The sequence below is a fragment of the Bufo gargarizans genome, chromosome 2 (assembly GCF_014858855.1).
Source record: "Bufo gargarizans isolate SCDJY-AF-19 chromosome 2, ASM1485885v1, whole genome shotgun sequence".
Taxonomy (NCBI): domain Eukaryota; kingdom Metazoa; phylum Chordata; class Amphibia; order Anura; family Bufonidae; genus Bufo; species Bufo gargarizans.
This window is the reverse complement of record NC_058081.1, coordinates 62,508,577-62,523,932: the sequence shown is the minus strand read 5'-3', so window position 1 is coordinate 62,523,932 and position 15,356 is coordinate 62,508,577. Positions and strand designations below refer to the sequence as shown.

The window sequence follows — 15,356 nt, the reverse complement described above, 5'->3', positions numbered from 1 at the left end:
CATGCCAACAGTAAAGCATCCTGAGACCATTCATGTGTAGGGTTGCTTCTCATCCAAGGGAGTGGGCTCACTCACAATTTTGCCCCAAAACACAGCCATGAATAAAGAATGGTACCAAAACACCCTCCAACAGCAACTTCTTCCAACAATCCAACAACAGTTTGGTGAAGAACAATGCATTTTCCAGCATGATGGAGCACCGTGCCGAAGTGGCTCGGGGACCAAAACGTTGACATTTTGGGTCCATGGCCTGGAAACTCCCCAGATCTTAATCCCATTGAGAACGTGTGGTCAATCCTCAAGAGGCGGATGGACAAACAAAAACCCACTAATTCTGACAAACTCCAAGAAGTGATTATGAAAGAATGGGTCGCTATCAGTCAGGAATTGTCCCAGAAATTGATTGAGAGCATGCCCAGTCGAATTGCAGAGGTCCTGAAAAAGAAGGGTCAACACTGCAAATACTGACTCTTTGCATAAATGTCATGTAATCGTCGATAAAAGCCGTTGAAACGTATGAAGTGCGTGTAATTATATTTCACTACATCACAGAAACAACTGAAACAAAGATCTAAAAGCAGTTTAGCAGCAAACTTTGTGATAACTAATATTTGTGTCATTCTCAAAACTTTTGGCCACGACTGTACACAAAGGCGAGGAGTGCAGCCCCATATAGCAGGCAGTGTTGTATTCTGTGGGGGTGTAGATATATGATATATATGTCTCATCAGAGTCAGGGACGAGTGTCAGTTGTGGTCTCTGACGGGGTGCGTCTGATGTCACACCTTTCCTGTCTTGGGTTTTTGTGGTTAATGGGCTGAATTCGATACAAAGCCGGTACTGTGAAAGGAAAGAGATGAGATCCCCTGCCCTGTAAATGGCAGAGGTGTGAGAGACGTTACTGTGCCAAAAATAAATGGAGAGGTGTCACTGTGCCGTAAGTAACGGGAGAGTTGTCCCTGCGTCAGACAGCACGTTGGCACCTCAGTAATAACTATCTCAGTTTAGAGTGTATGCCACAGTAACGCCTCTTGAAGATAACTATAAGTGGCACATGGAAGGTGCAAGATTTTAGGCTCTAATTTAAAGCTCCCAATGCAGTTCATAACAAGGAACCCACCTACCATGTGCCATTTATAATACCGGTGTCTTCTTAAAGGGGTTATACAACCCCTATAATAACCCCCCTAATGCCCGGGCCCCTCATATAGGTTATACTTACCTGCTCCCCGGTACCTGCGTCACTTCTGATCCCCGCACAGCCGCTGCTGCATCTCCCTATCGCACGGATCAAAACATCTGGTGACAAGGGGAGGAGCCAATAGCAGGTCACGACAGGGACAAGCCTCCTAGCGTCACCTGCCATGCTAGGGAGGCTTGTCCCCACCGCGACCTGATATTGGCTGCCAGCCAAACCCCCCCCCATCGCCAGATTAATCCGAGCGTTGCGTTTATATTTTTGTTCAGTGTACATACATGGCTACGGGATTACCAATAATAACCAAGTGCTCTCACTCGGCTATTAAGCAGTGAATGGAGAACATGCGCGGTTTGCTCTGGTCACGGCAGGGAAAAAAGGTTGGACCTGCGCCTATCAGACATTTATGGCATATCCTATCAATATGCCATAAATGTCCCACGTGGGAATACCCCTTTAAGTGCCAAATAGGCCTTTGGAGTCTACCCCTTCACCGGCACAGCAGAATTCTACATTTAGGTTTGAAAATGAATAAAGAAGAAGAAAATGATATGACCAGCATAGCACAAAGCATTTGAGAAGTCACTTACTATTTTATGTACTGTACATTTAACCTGCAAAATTAAATGGAGATTTGCTTTAAGGCTACTTTCACACTAGCGTTTAAGTTTTCCGGTATTGATATCCGTCATAGGGGCTCAATACCGGAAAAAAAACGCTTCAGTTTTGTCTCCATTCATTGTCAATAGGGACAAAACTAAACTGAACAGAACGGATCGCTCTAAAATGCATTCCGTTCCGTTTAGTTGCGTTCCTATGTCGGAGAACAAACCGCAACATGTTGTAGTTTGCTTTCCGTCCTGGCATGCAGAGCAAGACAGATCCGGCATTACCCCCAATGCAAGTCAATGGGGACGGATCAGTTTTCTCTGCCACAATCTGCCACAATAGAAAACGGATCCGTCCCCCATGACTTTCAATGGAGTTCATGACGGATCCGTCTTGGCTATGTTACAGATAATACAACCAGATCCGTTCATAATGGATGCAGACTGGTTGTATTATCAGTAACAGAAGCGTTTTTTGCTGAACCCTGCCGGATCCAGTAAGAACACTCGTGTGAAAGTAGCCTAAAATTTGAGATTGGGATGGAAGATGTAAAATGGAAAGCTTTCATAGCTACTTTGTTTCGTCTTTTTGTTTTACAGAGGAAAAACTGGAAAAGAAGATTCTTTGTCTTGAGCGCGTTTAATATTAGCTACTACAAATGTGAAACGGTGCGTCCTTTTTTCATTGTGGTTGAGAAAAACTTTGGGCAGAAGAGTCATACAGGAGATAATAAATGTTCCCCATGATCTTAGAATACAATGGCCCAGATTTATTAATGTGTCTGCGCCTAGAGTCTGTCTAAAAAGTGGTGCTAATTGTGCAGTTTGGCAAAACTAGGGTTTCTCCAATTTATTTATTTATTTTTTGACTCACTGTAAAGGGACTTGGTAGAGAAGTGAGCCTAGCTTCATGAGAAAGGGGTGCACCATATTAGTCAATCGGCCCCAATTCTGCTGCTGTCCTGGGGGAGGTGTGATCTTAGTTCCCGTTTTTTTTTAATTAGATACCTATACTCCAACGCCCATCTCTAAAAAAAAATCTTCCTTTGTTTTCTTTAGGATCGGGAACCTCTGCGCTGTATACACCTTAGGGATATCTTGAAGACGCATGAATGTCTCGTTAAATCTGGGTAAGTAAAGACTATCTGATCATCTAAATATCAGCAGATTTCTACCAGGGGTAGGACAGGTCAGAGCCCTGGCCTTTTCCCCAAACCTTCTGTTTCACATGCGCTAGAACCAGGGCCGTCTTTAATATTGATTGGACCCTGGGCAAGAATTTACTTGGGCCCCCTGGATCCCACCTTCCCACACCCTAGCATGCAATCACACCCTCCACCACAATGTGCAGATAGTACTGTACTACTAACCTCTCCATCCACCCCTATCTCCCCCTTCTCCACCCCCCCTTCTCCAACCACCCAGCACCCTTACTCACATAAAACAAGTAATATATATAATATAGCTTACAGTGAATTACTGTAAATACTTACAGTTCTGAAAACTCAAGCAGGCTCAAGATCAGTGCTCTGGGCAGCTGGGCTCAGGGCTGGAAGTGGGCACCGCTCTGCAGTTCAGGAAGGAGACCGGGGCTCATCCTAGCGTTGCAGTGCCTCAGCGTGACGTCACGCGAGCGGCCTATGCTAAGGGCAGGGGAGGACGGGAGGAGGAGCAAGCAAGTACCGTATTTTTCACTTTATAAGACGCACCTGCTGATAAGACGCACTTAGGTATTTGAGAAGGTAAACAAGAAAAAACTTTTTTAACCAAAAAGTGTGCTTTTGGTGGGTTTTGAACTAATGGTGGTCTGTGGATGACACTATTATGGGGGATCTGTGGATGATGCACTGTTATGGAGGGGAACTGCGGATGAGGCACTGTTATGGGGATCTGTGGATGATGCACTGTTATGGGGGCATCTGTGGATGACACTGTTATGGGGGCATCTGTGGATGACAGTGTTATGGGGCATCTGTGGATGACGCACTGTTATAGGGGCATCTGTGTTTATGACACTGTTATGGGGGATCTGTGGATGACACTTATGGGGGGATCTGTGGATGACACTGTTATGGGGGATCTGTGGATGACACTGTTATGGGGGGATCTGTGGATGACACTGTTATGGGTGCGGGGGAATCTGTGGATGTGTCATTCACAGATCCCTTCCTCCCTCGATAACAGTGTCCCTGTGTAAATATTGACCCCAATACAGGGGGTGGAGGCTGGCAATTGGTGTTGGAATCGCAGCGGGGCCCGGGCGGTGCAGTCACTGTACTCTATTACACCGGGCCCCGCTCACAGCAGTCTTTATATGTATGTAAAGTGTAGTCATGGCTAGAGCTAGACAGCTAGTACTCACTATCAAACATTCAAACTACCGTAGGAGGCAGGTAGCCCAGCAGCGTAACGTCACTCACTCAGTCATGCTGCGCTCGCCTGCTCCTCCAACTTTATCAATGAAGCAGGCGGAGTAGGCGCGTGACAGAGTGAGTGACGTTACGCGGCCGGCCGGCCTGCCTGCTACCGTAGTTTTCGGGACACGGAGCCGGTGGAGCAGAGCAGATATTTTAGGATGTCATTGTGGCTGTGGGCAGTGGCCAGCGGGGCTCAAGAGGCAGTTGCCTTGGGCCCCCCTGGCGCAACTGGGCCTGGGGCAGCTGCCTATTTTGCCCCGCGTTAGAGAACTGGCTAGCACTGGAGGGGGAGAAGGAGAAGAAGACAAATCAGATGCCCCAGGACATCCTTTCAACAGAAAAAATTACGTTGTTTGCTGTGATTTTGACAAGTGTACCAAACAAATTTTTCAATTGTGCCAGATCACGTTGTGATTAGAGAGGACTTGTCACCAGTCAAAGAGGTTTGTTGTCCCATCTGGTGCATTGATAGCATATCGATACCATCAATGTCAGATAAGTGCTACCTTTGGAACCCACTGCTACTTCCAGAACAAGGCCCTGAAGTGAAGGAGACAATACCCTCTATTCACCACTGTGGGACTTCCGAAAATAGCTGAGCGCTGGCTCGGAGATTTCCAGCGGTCTTATAGCAGTGAGTGGAGAGGTGACCATGCATCTGGGGCATATTTACAGACTACAAGCAAACCTTGTGTAGTCAGATCCTGCATCCGTCCCTTACATTTGGTACAGGAGTGTAGAGGCAGTATTCGCACCCGGACCCTGGTATCTCATGGAACCCAAGTCAATTTTATCAACATCTATATAAATGGTAGGTGGAGGGCTGCTATAGATTTTACTACCATAGTGGCAGACCATGCAACTGCTATGGGGCCCAGGGCAAGAGGGGGCCCAGTCGTAGTTGGGATCATCTTCTCTTCTACTGGGGGTGAAAACCTGGTCAGGACTCTACCCTCTAAAGGAACAACTTTTAGCAAATTAGGCAGTGGAAAAAAAATGTCCCAAGGGTCATTGAAAGGGGTTTAGGTGGAAACCCTTCTGTCCTGTGTGGGGGTCCTGGTTTGATCCTTGCTATGGGGCCCTCACTTCTCTATGTACGCCACTGCTTTGAGCCCAGGTCTTTCAAGTTACACCTCCACCTCCCTTGGTGTGCGCTTGGCATGCTTATCTCCAGTTGCACATTGTAGATATTAACTAAAGTTGAAAGATTCATTAAGATTACAGTGTAACGATCCCCTGCAGCCAGAGCTGTGCACAGCTGTGACACCAGAGGAAACCACAGCACACAGGATGTCTCTATCTGAGTTTCCTCACCTTTTTGTACCACTCCAAACCATCAGCAATGTGCTAGACCGCCTGGCCACACCTAATGTCCAAACCGTGACCCCATTATCAGTCACCAAGTCTCTAGAACAGCAGGGTACATCAACAGCATCTACATACTAGCATCTTTATATTTTTATATTTCAGTCAATTTATCTTCATCTCAGCCTTTAGCATTGGCTCTTCAGTCAACAAATATAATATCAAGTATCTTTGTAGTATATCTAGATTTTTTGCTGTTCTCACTTTTTGCAGTTTGTATTGTAGAGAATCGGTTCTCTGCTGTTGATGGGTCCTATGTCTTCATTTCTATAGTAAATATGGCTTTTCTAAATGTCCAGGACATCACAGCTCTGGGGTATTCCCATCATTAATCCTGTGAATATGCCATAAATGCCTGATAGGTATAGGTCTCACTCTCGTTAATCCTTTTGTGTACTCACGGTGGCATATTTCCGTGACTGAAGCAGGGAGGAGCAGTTGAGAACCCAGTACAACAGGCCACCTCTCCATGGAATTTAGTGGGAAAGTGGATGCTGTGAATTATACAGTATATCATCGCTGCCAACTCTTCCAGAAAATGGGGAGACCTCCTGGATTTACGGAAGAGTTAGAAAATCTCCAGGCCATAGACTCTACTTGGAAATCTCCCAGTGGGCCACCTGAGCCTTCCTCATGGCTGCCAGCCAGCTAAGTAATGATCTGTCGCTCCCAATGTTAACACTGGGTGCGTCAAGTAGTTATGTACCTGGCTAGTGACCACAGGTGCCCTTCTGATTCCTGAATTCAACTGTATTGCCATTCTGATGCAACTGGAGTGGGAGGACAGAATGTGGCAGCTGACACTGGCCACCACAGAGGGGCAGATTCTTTGGAGGTATTTTGTTCTGCTGGGACATATTTTGTGCTGCACTGTGGTTTTTGATGCTGCTAGGGCAGTTTATTATTTTGCACTGAGGTATTTGGCTCTGCTGGGGTGGTACTTTGTGCTGCAACATGGTATTGCTGGCTCCGCCTACTTGTGTTGGCCCTGCCTTCCGTCAACTTGGACCCTCCTACAACATGGGGTCACAATTAGTTTTTTTTCCAGGGCTACTTTAAGTTCCAAGTCCACCCCTGTCTCCAGGTTTGCACCCCCAACACAAACTGAGGGGGCGGGACTGCAAAAGTAAAAGGGACAGAATTTATGGAAAAGGGGTGTGGTTAGCAGATGGACACCAGTGAAGGGGTGGGGTCTCCAGCAAAAAGGGGTGTGGTATGTGTAAAGGGGTGTGACTGCAACATGACAAAATTCTGAAGGCGCATGCTACCCTCCCGAATCACTGTTCCCAAGAGTTGTCAAGTAAAATATATATATATATATATATATATATATATATATATTATATAGATATATATATTTTTTATAAGTATATACACACAGGCACACACATACACACACAGTGCCATCCTGGTGATCCGCACGGTTACCCTCATTGTATAAATAACATATTTCACTTCCTCTCTACTATTTATTCACAGAAATAAGATCTGGCGTGTGATATTTTACAGTTGCTTAATAAGGAGCTCCCCCTGGTGGCAAATTTTACAAATTACACATAGAGATCCAACCCCCAAGTCTGATATTTTCAATTAATAATTTTCACTAATCTCCAGAGAATGGGAACGTTTCCGTGATTTCTTCTTGAACCTTGACAAGAATTTTTTTTTTTTTGACCCTATGTGCAAAATGATCTCAATATGTTAGTTTCAAGAAATGCTTTATAGGCAGCGCCTGTAAAATCTTACATTACATCCGGCCTAATCAAATATCTGACACTTTTTTATTTATTCTTATTCTTTTTTGCTGTTTTTACCTCCTTTTTGGGTGCTTTTTTGCTAAACAAAAACTGCTTCTTCCTGGAAAGCAGCTTGTGGATATTTTACAGGTGATTCCAGGAGATTTTTTTTAGATATATATATATGTAGTAAAAACAAACTGAAAATAGATGCTGTTTTTCAGGCAATGCTCCAAGGGAAAAAATATGGAAATTAGGTATTTCGCTAATTATATAAAGAATGTTAAGGCACACAGTTTTCTTGCATGGAATGCATGTTTTTTTTTAACCAGTTAACCAGAGTGCTTATTTTTGGTGTTTTTAATTGTAGCACTTTAAAACATAACTTTATTTTGTTCTTTTTCATCTCTTATTGAGAAGACTATGGGAGAAACACTGGAAAAAACTGAACCTAGATCATGAGTTTCAAAAAAGTTTAAAATAAAATGCTAATAACTGTAAAAAATGCCCAAATGTAACACAAAAAAGGGGCGAATGTGTCAAATTTGAACGTGTCCAAAAGTCGGAAATGTTAGTGCAAGTGCCGTTTTGCACCAAATTTATGACTTTTGTCAGTTTTTTTGTTGCCCTCACCACTTATGAAAAGTGGTTTAAGAGTGGGAGTGGTTAGAAATGGTAAATAAACTAGTATCATCGCAATTTTGTAAAAAAGTTACAAAAAGGCGCAAAATCACTCCAGCAGGGAGGGACATAGGAAAAGGGGAGTAAAATTGCAGTGAGCCGCTACAGAGCTGGTGCAGAGGATGGGAGTGGTAGTGGCCCTGATGGGTTGTTGTGTCACAGTGTACTTCCTCAGGTCGTTGCTCCCATGGGATCGGTGCAGAGGAAAAGTAGTTTGAAGAATCAGGTCACAAGTAAATGTATAACAGTCTCTCTTTACTTAGTGCAAAATATAACTTGTCGCATGTCCAGCAGTATTAAAAGGGATATCACAAGAATAATGTAAAAAATGAAAATCAGACATCATATAGAACATGACAATGCCTTTCTAATAAAGCTAGAACCAGCCCTGTACCTCACATGGATCCAGAGATCTCCCCATTCATTGCTCTGCTAGATTTAGCTCAAGGGGAGTGTCTTATCTGCTGCAGCTCAGGGGGCGTGTCTCAGCTCTCCCTATCACAGCTCAGGAGGCAGTTGAAGGATGAAACTGAGCATGTGCGGCCTTCTCAGTGAGCAGGTCAAAGAAACAAGAAATTAAGTGGCAATATAAAAATCAATTTTACTGAATAACAAATTTTTAATTACCGTACATGCAATTACAAAAGGATTTAGGTGCTGGTTTGAAACTGTAGAATATTTTTTGTGGGACAACCCCTTTAAGTACAAAGTGCAGTTTCTGGCACCAGATGAGGAGGTATGGTTGTGTGGCAATTTAATGGCACTAGCAGGCACTTGTAGATATAGGTATAGGTGTCCCCTGTGTGATACAGGCTTGAAGTTCGTATTGCATGGTAGTTATTCTAGGTGCTGGGTGTCTGTCCTGTTTCCCTCACCAGCAGCAGGGACTGTGAAGCTGAATCTAGCTGGTCACTCTGCTGACTTTATCTGCTACAACTTTTTGAAAAGACGTATCTTGACTGGCAATCTTCCTGAAGTAAAAATCTTACAGAAGAATAGTGCCAGGCTCATGAGGTAGGAGCTCTGACATGTGCTTCCTTCCTCCACACACTTTACCAGGAACTCCCCCTCCTGGCAGGAAGCAGGAACAGCCGACTTCTACCAAGAAGGAAGGAACAGAGTGGTTAGCCCTGTTTCTGCCAACCATACCTCCTCTTGTTGGAGTACGTGGCAGAACATAACATTAAATAACATTACATGATAAAACATCTGCACGTCTGGGGTACTGCAACATTAGTAAAAACTAAAATGTAAGGTTTAAAGGGATTCTGTCACCAGATTTAACCCTATTAAGCTAGCTGACATTAGAAATGTGCTAATGTCAGCTAAACCTAACTAGCCTATTCCTACTTTTATCTATGCCCCCCGTTACGCCAGAAATCTAACTTGTATAATATGCTAATTAGCCTCTAGGAGTGGGGAGGGGGGGGGGGGGGCTTGTTCCTGCTCCTAGAGGCTCCGTTCTCCCACCTTTGTCGCCTCCCTGCAAGTCCTCATTGACAGGGCCAGGCAGCGCTCGCATCTGTCTGCCAGCCCTGTGCTCTGGGGAAATCTCACGCCATTCAGTATTCGGCGCAGGCGCGGTGAGGGAAAGACACTCGCAGGGTGCCAGCTTCCTAAGTGTTTGACTGAGTGAGTGTCTGCCTGTGTATTTATGTCAGTGAGTGTGTGTATGTATGTCTGTCCTTCTGTCAGTAAATGTACACTCACCTAAAGAATTATTAGGAACACCATACTAATACGGTGTTGGACCCCTTTTGCCTTCAGAACTGCCTTAATTCTACGTGGCATTGATTCAACAAGGTGCTGATAGCATTCTTTAGAAATGTTGGCCCATATTGATAGGATAGCATCTTGCAGTTGATGGAGATTTGAGGGATGCACATCCAGGGCACGAAGCTCCCGTTCCACCACATCCCAAAGATGCTCTATTGGGTTGAGATCTGGTGACTGTGGGGGCCATTTTAGTACAGTGAACTCATTGTCATGTTCAAGAAACCAATTTGAAATGATTCGAGCTTTGTGACATGGTGCATTATCCTGCTGGAAGTAGCCATCAGAGGATGGGTACATGGTGGTCATGAAGGGATGGACATGGTCAGAAACAATGCTCAGGTAGCCTGTGGCATTTAAACGATGGCCAATTGGCACTAAGGGGCCTAAAGTGTGCCCAGAAAACATCCCCCACACCATTACACCACCACCACCAGCCCGCACAGTGGTAACAAGGCATGATGGATACATGTTCTCATTCTGTTTACGCCAAATTTGGACTCTACCATTTGAATGTCTCAACAGAAATCGAGACTCATTAGACCAGGTAACATTTTTCCAGTCTTCACCAGTCCAATTTTGGTGAGCTCGTGCAAATTGTAGCCTCTTTTTCAAATTTGTAGTAGAGATGAGTGGTACCCGGTGGGGTCTTCTGCTGTTGTAGCCCACCTTTCTTTCCCATTCTGACATTCAGTTTGGAGTTCAGGAGATTGTCTTGACCAGGACCACAACCCTTCATGCATTGAAGCAACTGCCATGTGATTGGTTGACTAGATAATCGCATTAATGAGAAATAGAACAGGTGTTCCTAATAATTCTTTAGGTGAGTGTATGTGTCTGTCATTGAGTGTCTGTGTGTGTGTGTCAGTGAGTGAGTGTATGTCAGTGAGTGTGGATATATGTCGGTCAGTAAGTGTCTGTGTGTTTGTCAGTGAGTATATGTGTGTGTTTGTCTGCCAGTGAGTGAGTGTCTGTCAGTGAGTTTCTGTGTGTGTGTTTCAGTGGGTAGGTGTATGTCTGTCAGTGAGTGTTTGTCAGTGAGTGAGTGTGTGTCTGTCTGTCAGTGAGTGAGTGCGTGTCTGTCTGTCAGTGTGTGTGTGTTTCTGTCAGTGAGTGAGTGACATGAGGGGGCAGCAAAATGGATCTTTGCCTAGGGCGGCAAAAATCCTTGCACCGGCCCTGGATTTCACCAGAGCACAGGGCTGGCAGACAGATGCGAGCGCTGCCTGGCCCTGTCAATCAGGACTTGGAGGGAGGCGACAAAGGTGAGAGAACTGAGCCTCCTGCTCCTAGAGGCTAATTAGCATATTATCCAAGTTAGATTTCTGGCGTAACGGGGGCATAGATAAACGTAGGAATAGGCTAGGTAGGTTTAGCTGACATTAGCACATCGCTAATGTCAGCTAGCTTAATAGGGTTAAAACTGGTGACAGAATCCATTTAACCTCTTCAGGACACATGGCGTACCGGTGCGGCATGTTGTCCTGGTACTTAAGGACACATGACGTACCGGTACGTCATGTATAGTTCCGATCACCGCCGGCGGGCGGTGATCGGAACCCGGTGCCTACTCAAATCATTGATCAGGCACCTTGGCTAAATACGCAGGGGGGTCCTGTGAACCCCCCCGTGTCGGCGATCGCCGCAAACCGCAGGTCAATTCAGACCTGCGGTTTGCGGCTTTTACCTGCGGTTGCGGCAGCTGGCGGAGGTGCCATTGGGTCCCCATGTGGCTGTAGGGGGATCCGATGGCATGGAAGGCAGCACGATGCCTAAGGAAGGCATCGCGCTGCCTTCCGGTGACGAGCCTGTGAGATCCAGCCCCCTGGATCTCACAGGCCGGAAGCTGTATGAGTAATACTCACTGTATTACTCATACAGCCAATGCATTCCATGCAGAAGTATTGGAATGCATTGTAAAGGGATTAGACCCCCAAAAGTTCAAGTCCCAAAGTGGGACAAAAAATAAAGTGAAAAAAAGTATAAAAAATAAGGTTTTCCCCCCCAAAAATTTAAAGTTTCAAGTAAAAATAAACAAAAATGTCATTTTCCCCAAATAAAGTAAAAAAAAATGGTAAAAAATAGGGGGAAAAAAGTATACATATTAGGTATTGCCCAGCTCTATAAACATATCACATGACCTAACCCCTCAGATGAACACCGTAAAAAATAAAAATAGTGATAAATAAAAAAATTTTTGTCACCTTACATCACAAAAATAGTACCAATCTAACTGTCACCTCATCCCGCAAAAAATGAGCCCCTACCTGAGACAATCGCCCAAAAAATAAAAATACTATGGCTCAGAATATGGAGACACTAAAACATAATTTTCTTTGTTTTAAAAAAGCTGTTATTGTGTAAAACTTACACAAATAACAAAAAAGTATACATATTAGGCATCGCTGCATCCGTATTGACTGGCTCTATAAAAATATCACATGACCTAACCCCTCAGATGAACACCGTAAAAAATAAAAACTGTGCTAAATAAACCATTTTTTGTCACCTTACATCACAAAAAGTGTAATAGCAAGCAATCAAAAAGTCATATGCACTCCAAAATAGTGCTAATCAAACCGTCATCTCATCCCGCAAAAAATGAGACCTGGTCTAAGATAATCGCCCAAAAACTGAAAAAACTATGGCTCTTAGAATATGGAGACACTAAAACATGAATTTATTTTTGTTTCAAAAATGATATTATTGTGTAAAACTTACATAAATGAAAAAAATATTAGGTATCGCCGCGTCCGTATCGACCGGCTCTATAAAAATATCACATGACCTAACCCCTCAGATGAAAACCATAATTTTTTTTTTATAAAAACTGTGCTAAATAAACCATTTTTTGTCACCTTACATCACAAAAAGTGTAATAGCAAGCTATCAAAAAGTCACACACACCCCAAAATAGTTCCAATCAAACCGTTATCTCATCCCGCAAAAATCATACCCTACCTAAGATAATCGCCCAAAAACTGAAAAAATTATGGCTCTCAGACTAAAGACTAAAACATGATTTTTTTTGCTTTCAAAAATTAAATCATTGTGTAAAACTTACATAAATAAAAAAAAGTATACATATTAGGTATCGCAGCATCCGTAAAAACTTGTTCTATAAAAATATCACATTACCTAACCCTTCTGGTTAATACCGTAAAAAAATAAAAACTGTGCTAAATAAACCATTTTTTGTCACCTTACATCACAAAAAGTGTAATAGCAAGCGATCAAAAAGTCACACGCACCCCAAAATAGTGCCAATAAAACCGTCATCTCATCCTGCAAAAATCATACCCTACCCAAGGTAATCGCCCAAAAACTGAAAAAATTATGGCTCTCAGACTATGGAAACACTAAAAGATGATTTTTTTTGTTTCAAAAAAGAAATCATTGTGTAAAACTTACATAAATAAAAAAAAGTGTACATATTAGGTATCGCCGCGTCCGGGACAACCTGATCTATAGAAATAATACATGATCAAACCTGTCAGATGAATGTTGTAAATAACAAAAAATAAAAACGGTGCCAAAACAGCTATTACTTGTTACCTTGCCTCACAAAAAGTGTAATATAGAGCAACCAAAAATCATATGTACCCTAAACTAGTACCAACAAAACTTCCACCCTATCCCATAGTTTCTAAAATGGGGTCACTTTTTTGGAGTTTCTACTCTAGGGGTGCATCAGGGGGGCTTTAAATGGGACATGGTGTAAAAAAAAACAGTCCAGCAAAACCTGCCTTCCAAAAACCGTATGGCATTCCTTTCCTTCTGCGCCCTGCCGTGTGCCCGTACAGCAGTTTACGACTACATATGGGGTGTCTCTGTAAACTACAGAATCAGGGCCATAAATATTGAGTTTTGTTTTTCTGTTAACCCTTGCTTCGTTACTGGAAAAAATGGATTAAAATGGAAAATTTTACAAAAAATTGAAATTCTGAAATTTCATCTCCATTTGCCAATAACTCTTGTGGAACACTTAAAGGGTTAACAACGTTTGTAAAATCAGTTTTGAATACCTTGAGGGGTGTAGTTTATTAGATGGGTCACTTTTATGGAGTTTTTACTCTAGGGTTGCATCAGGGGGCTTCAAATAGGACATGGTGTAAAAAAAAAACAGTCCAGCAAAATTTGCCTTCCAAAAACCGTATGGCATTCCTTTCCTTCTGCGCCCTGCCATGTGCCCGTACATCGGTTTACAACCACATATGAGGTGTTTCTGTAAACTACAGAATCAGAGCCATAAATATTGAGTTTTGTTTGGTTGTTAACCCTTGCTTTGAAACTGGAAAAAAAATAATAATATGGAAAATCTGCCAAAAAAGTGAAATTTTGAAATTGTATCTCTATTTTCCATTAACTCTTGTGGAACACCTAAAGGGTTAACAAAGTTTGTAAAATCAGTTTTGAATACCTTGAGGGGTGTAGTTTCTAGAATGGGGTCATTTTTGGGTGGTTTCTATTATGTAAGCCTTGCAAAGTGACTTCAGACCTGAACTGGTTTACATATTTTGGTAAATTTAGTATTTTTTTATAAATAAAAATTTATTTATTTTACTTCATTTTACCAGTGTCATGAAGTACAATATGTGGCGAAAAAAACCAATCTCAGAATGGCCTGGATAAGTCAAAGCGTTTTAAAGTTATCACCACTTAAAGTGACACATGTCAGATTTGCAAAAAATGGCCAAGTCCTTAAGGTGAAATAAGGCTGTGTCCTAAAGGGGTTAAGGATGAGCCAGATTTAACAAACATCATGACTTCTAATAAATTTAGTGCAAAGAATGCCAGCTCAAAGTAGGGTGGCCATACGTCCGGCTTTAGTCCGCCCTCCATCTGGTGCAAGGCCTGGACAATCCCGCTCAGAGCATTGGGAGCAGCAGCAACAAATTGACTGACAGAGGCTTCTCTCACCCCCAGTCACTCACTAAAGACAGCGGGCATGTCACTGTGACTGACTGAGGGTGAGAGAAGCACTCCAGGCCCCATGTAGCTCACCTTCAGGTCTTTTTGGGGTGAAGAAAGTGGCCACCCTAGCTCAAAGTCAAAGCAAAACTGACTTCAAAAAGTCCCAGCATCCAGGGGTGCACCACCAATGAGGCCAGGTGAGGCGATCGCCTCAGGCAGCACCAGGTAGGTGCAAGAGAGGGGCAGCCAAAGGGCCATGGGCTGAAGGGAAGGGGTTAGGTAAAGAAATTGGCATTGGGGAGGGAGGTGCGCCATTTCAGTTCTCGCCTCAGACAGCAGAAAGGCTAGGTGCACCCCTGCCCAACATGAGACAGTGGACCGTAAAGTAACCAGCAGAAAAACCTAAAAAAGTGCAGTGAAAAAGACCACAAAGAAGAAAAAGAAAAGAAAAATCTATGTATTAAACCACCCTAATGGGTTATTTGGGAAGATACATACATGTTACCTGCACTGATACATTGTAACAAACCATTTGAACAGGAGAGAGATTTGTGCTGCTGATATATATAGAGAATTCACTATAACGTAGTAAACTCTCAGTCCATCCAGATTCTCAGTCTCTGGATGTTTCCACCCGCTGGCCGTGGTGAGGTTCTGGAAAGTG

The 15,356-nt window shown here is 43.4% G+C and overlaps 1 protein-coding gene across 2 annotated transcripts in view; it reads left to right on the top strand.

Annotated features, from left to right (window-relative positions):
- Positions 1–15,356, top strand: part of PLEKHA2 (pleckstrin homology domain containing A2) — a 92,235-nt gene that overhangs the window by 64,647 nt on the left and 12,232 nt on the right. For both annotated transcript variants that reach the window (XM_044279047.1, XM_044279048.1), the window contains exons 8-9: positions 2,407–2,475; positions 2,866–2,936. In XM_044279047.1, coding sequence (XP_044134982.1) covers positions 2,407–2,475; positions 2,866–2,936 — 140 coding nt within the window. The remainder of the gene's footprint in view (positions 1–2,406; positions 2,476–2,865; positions 2,937–15,356) is intronic.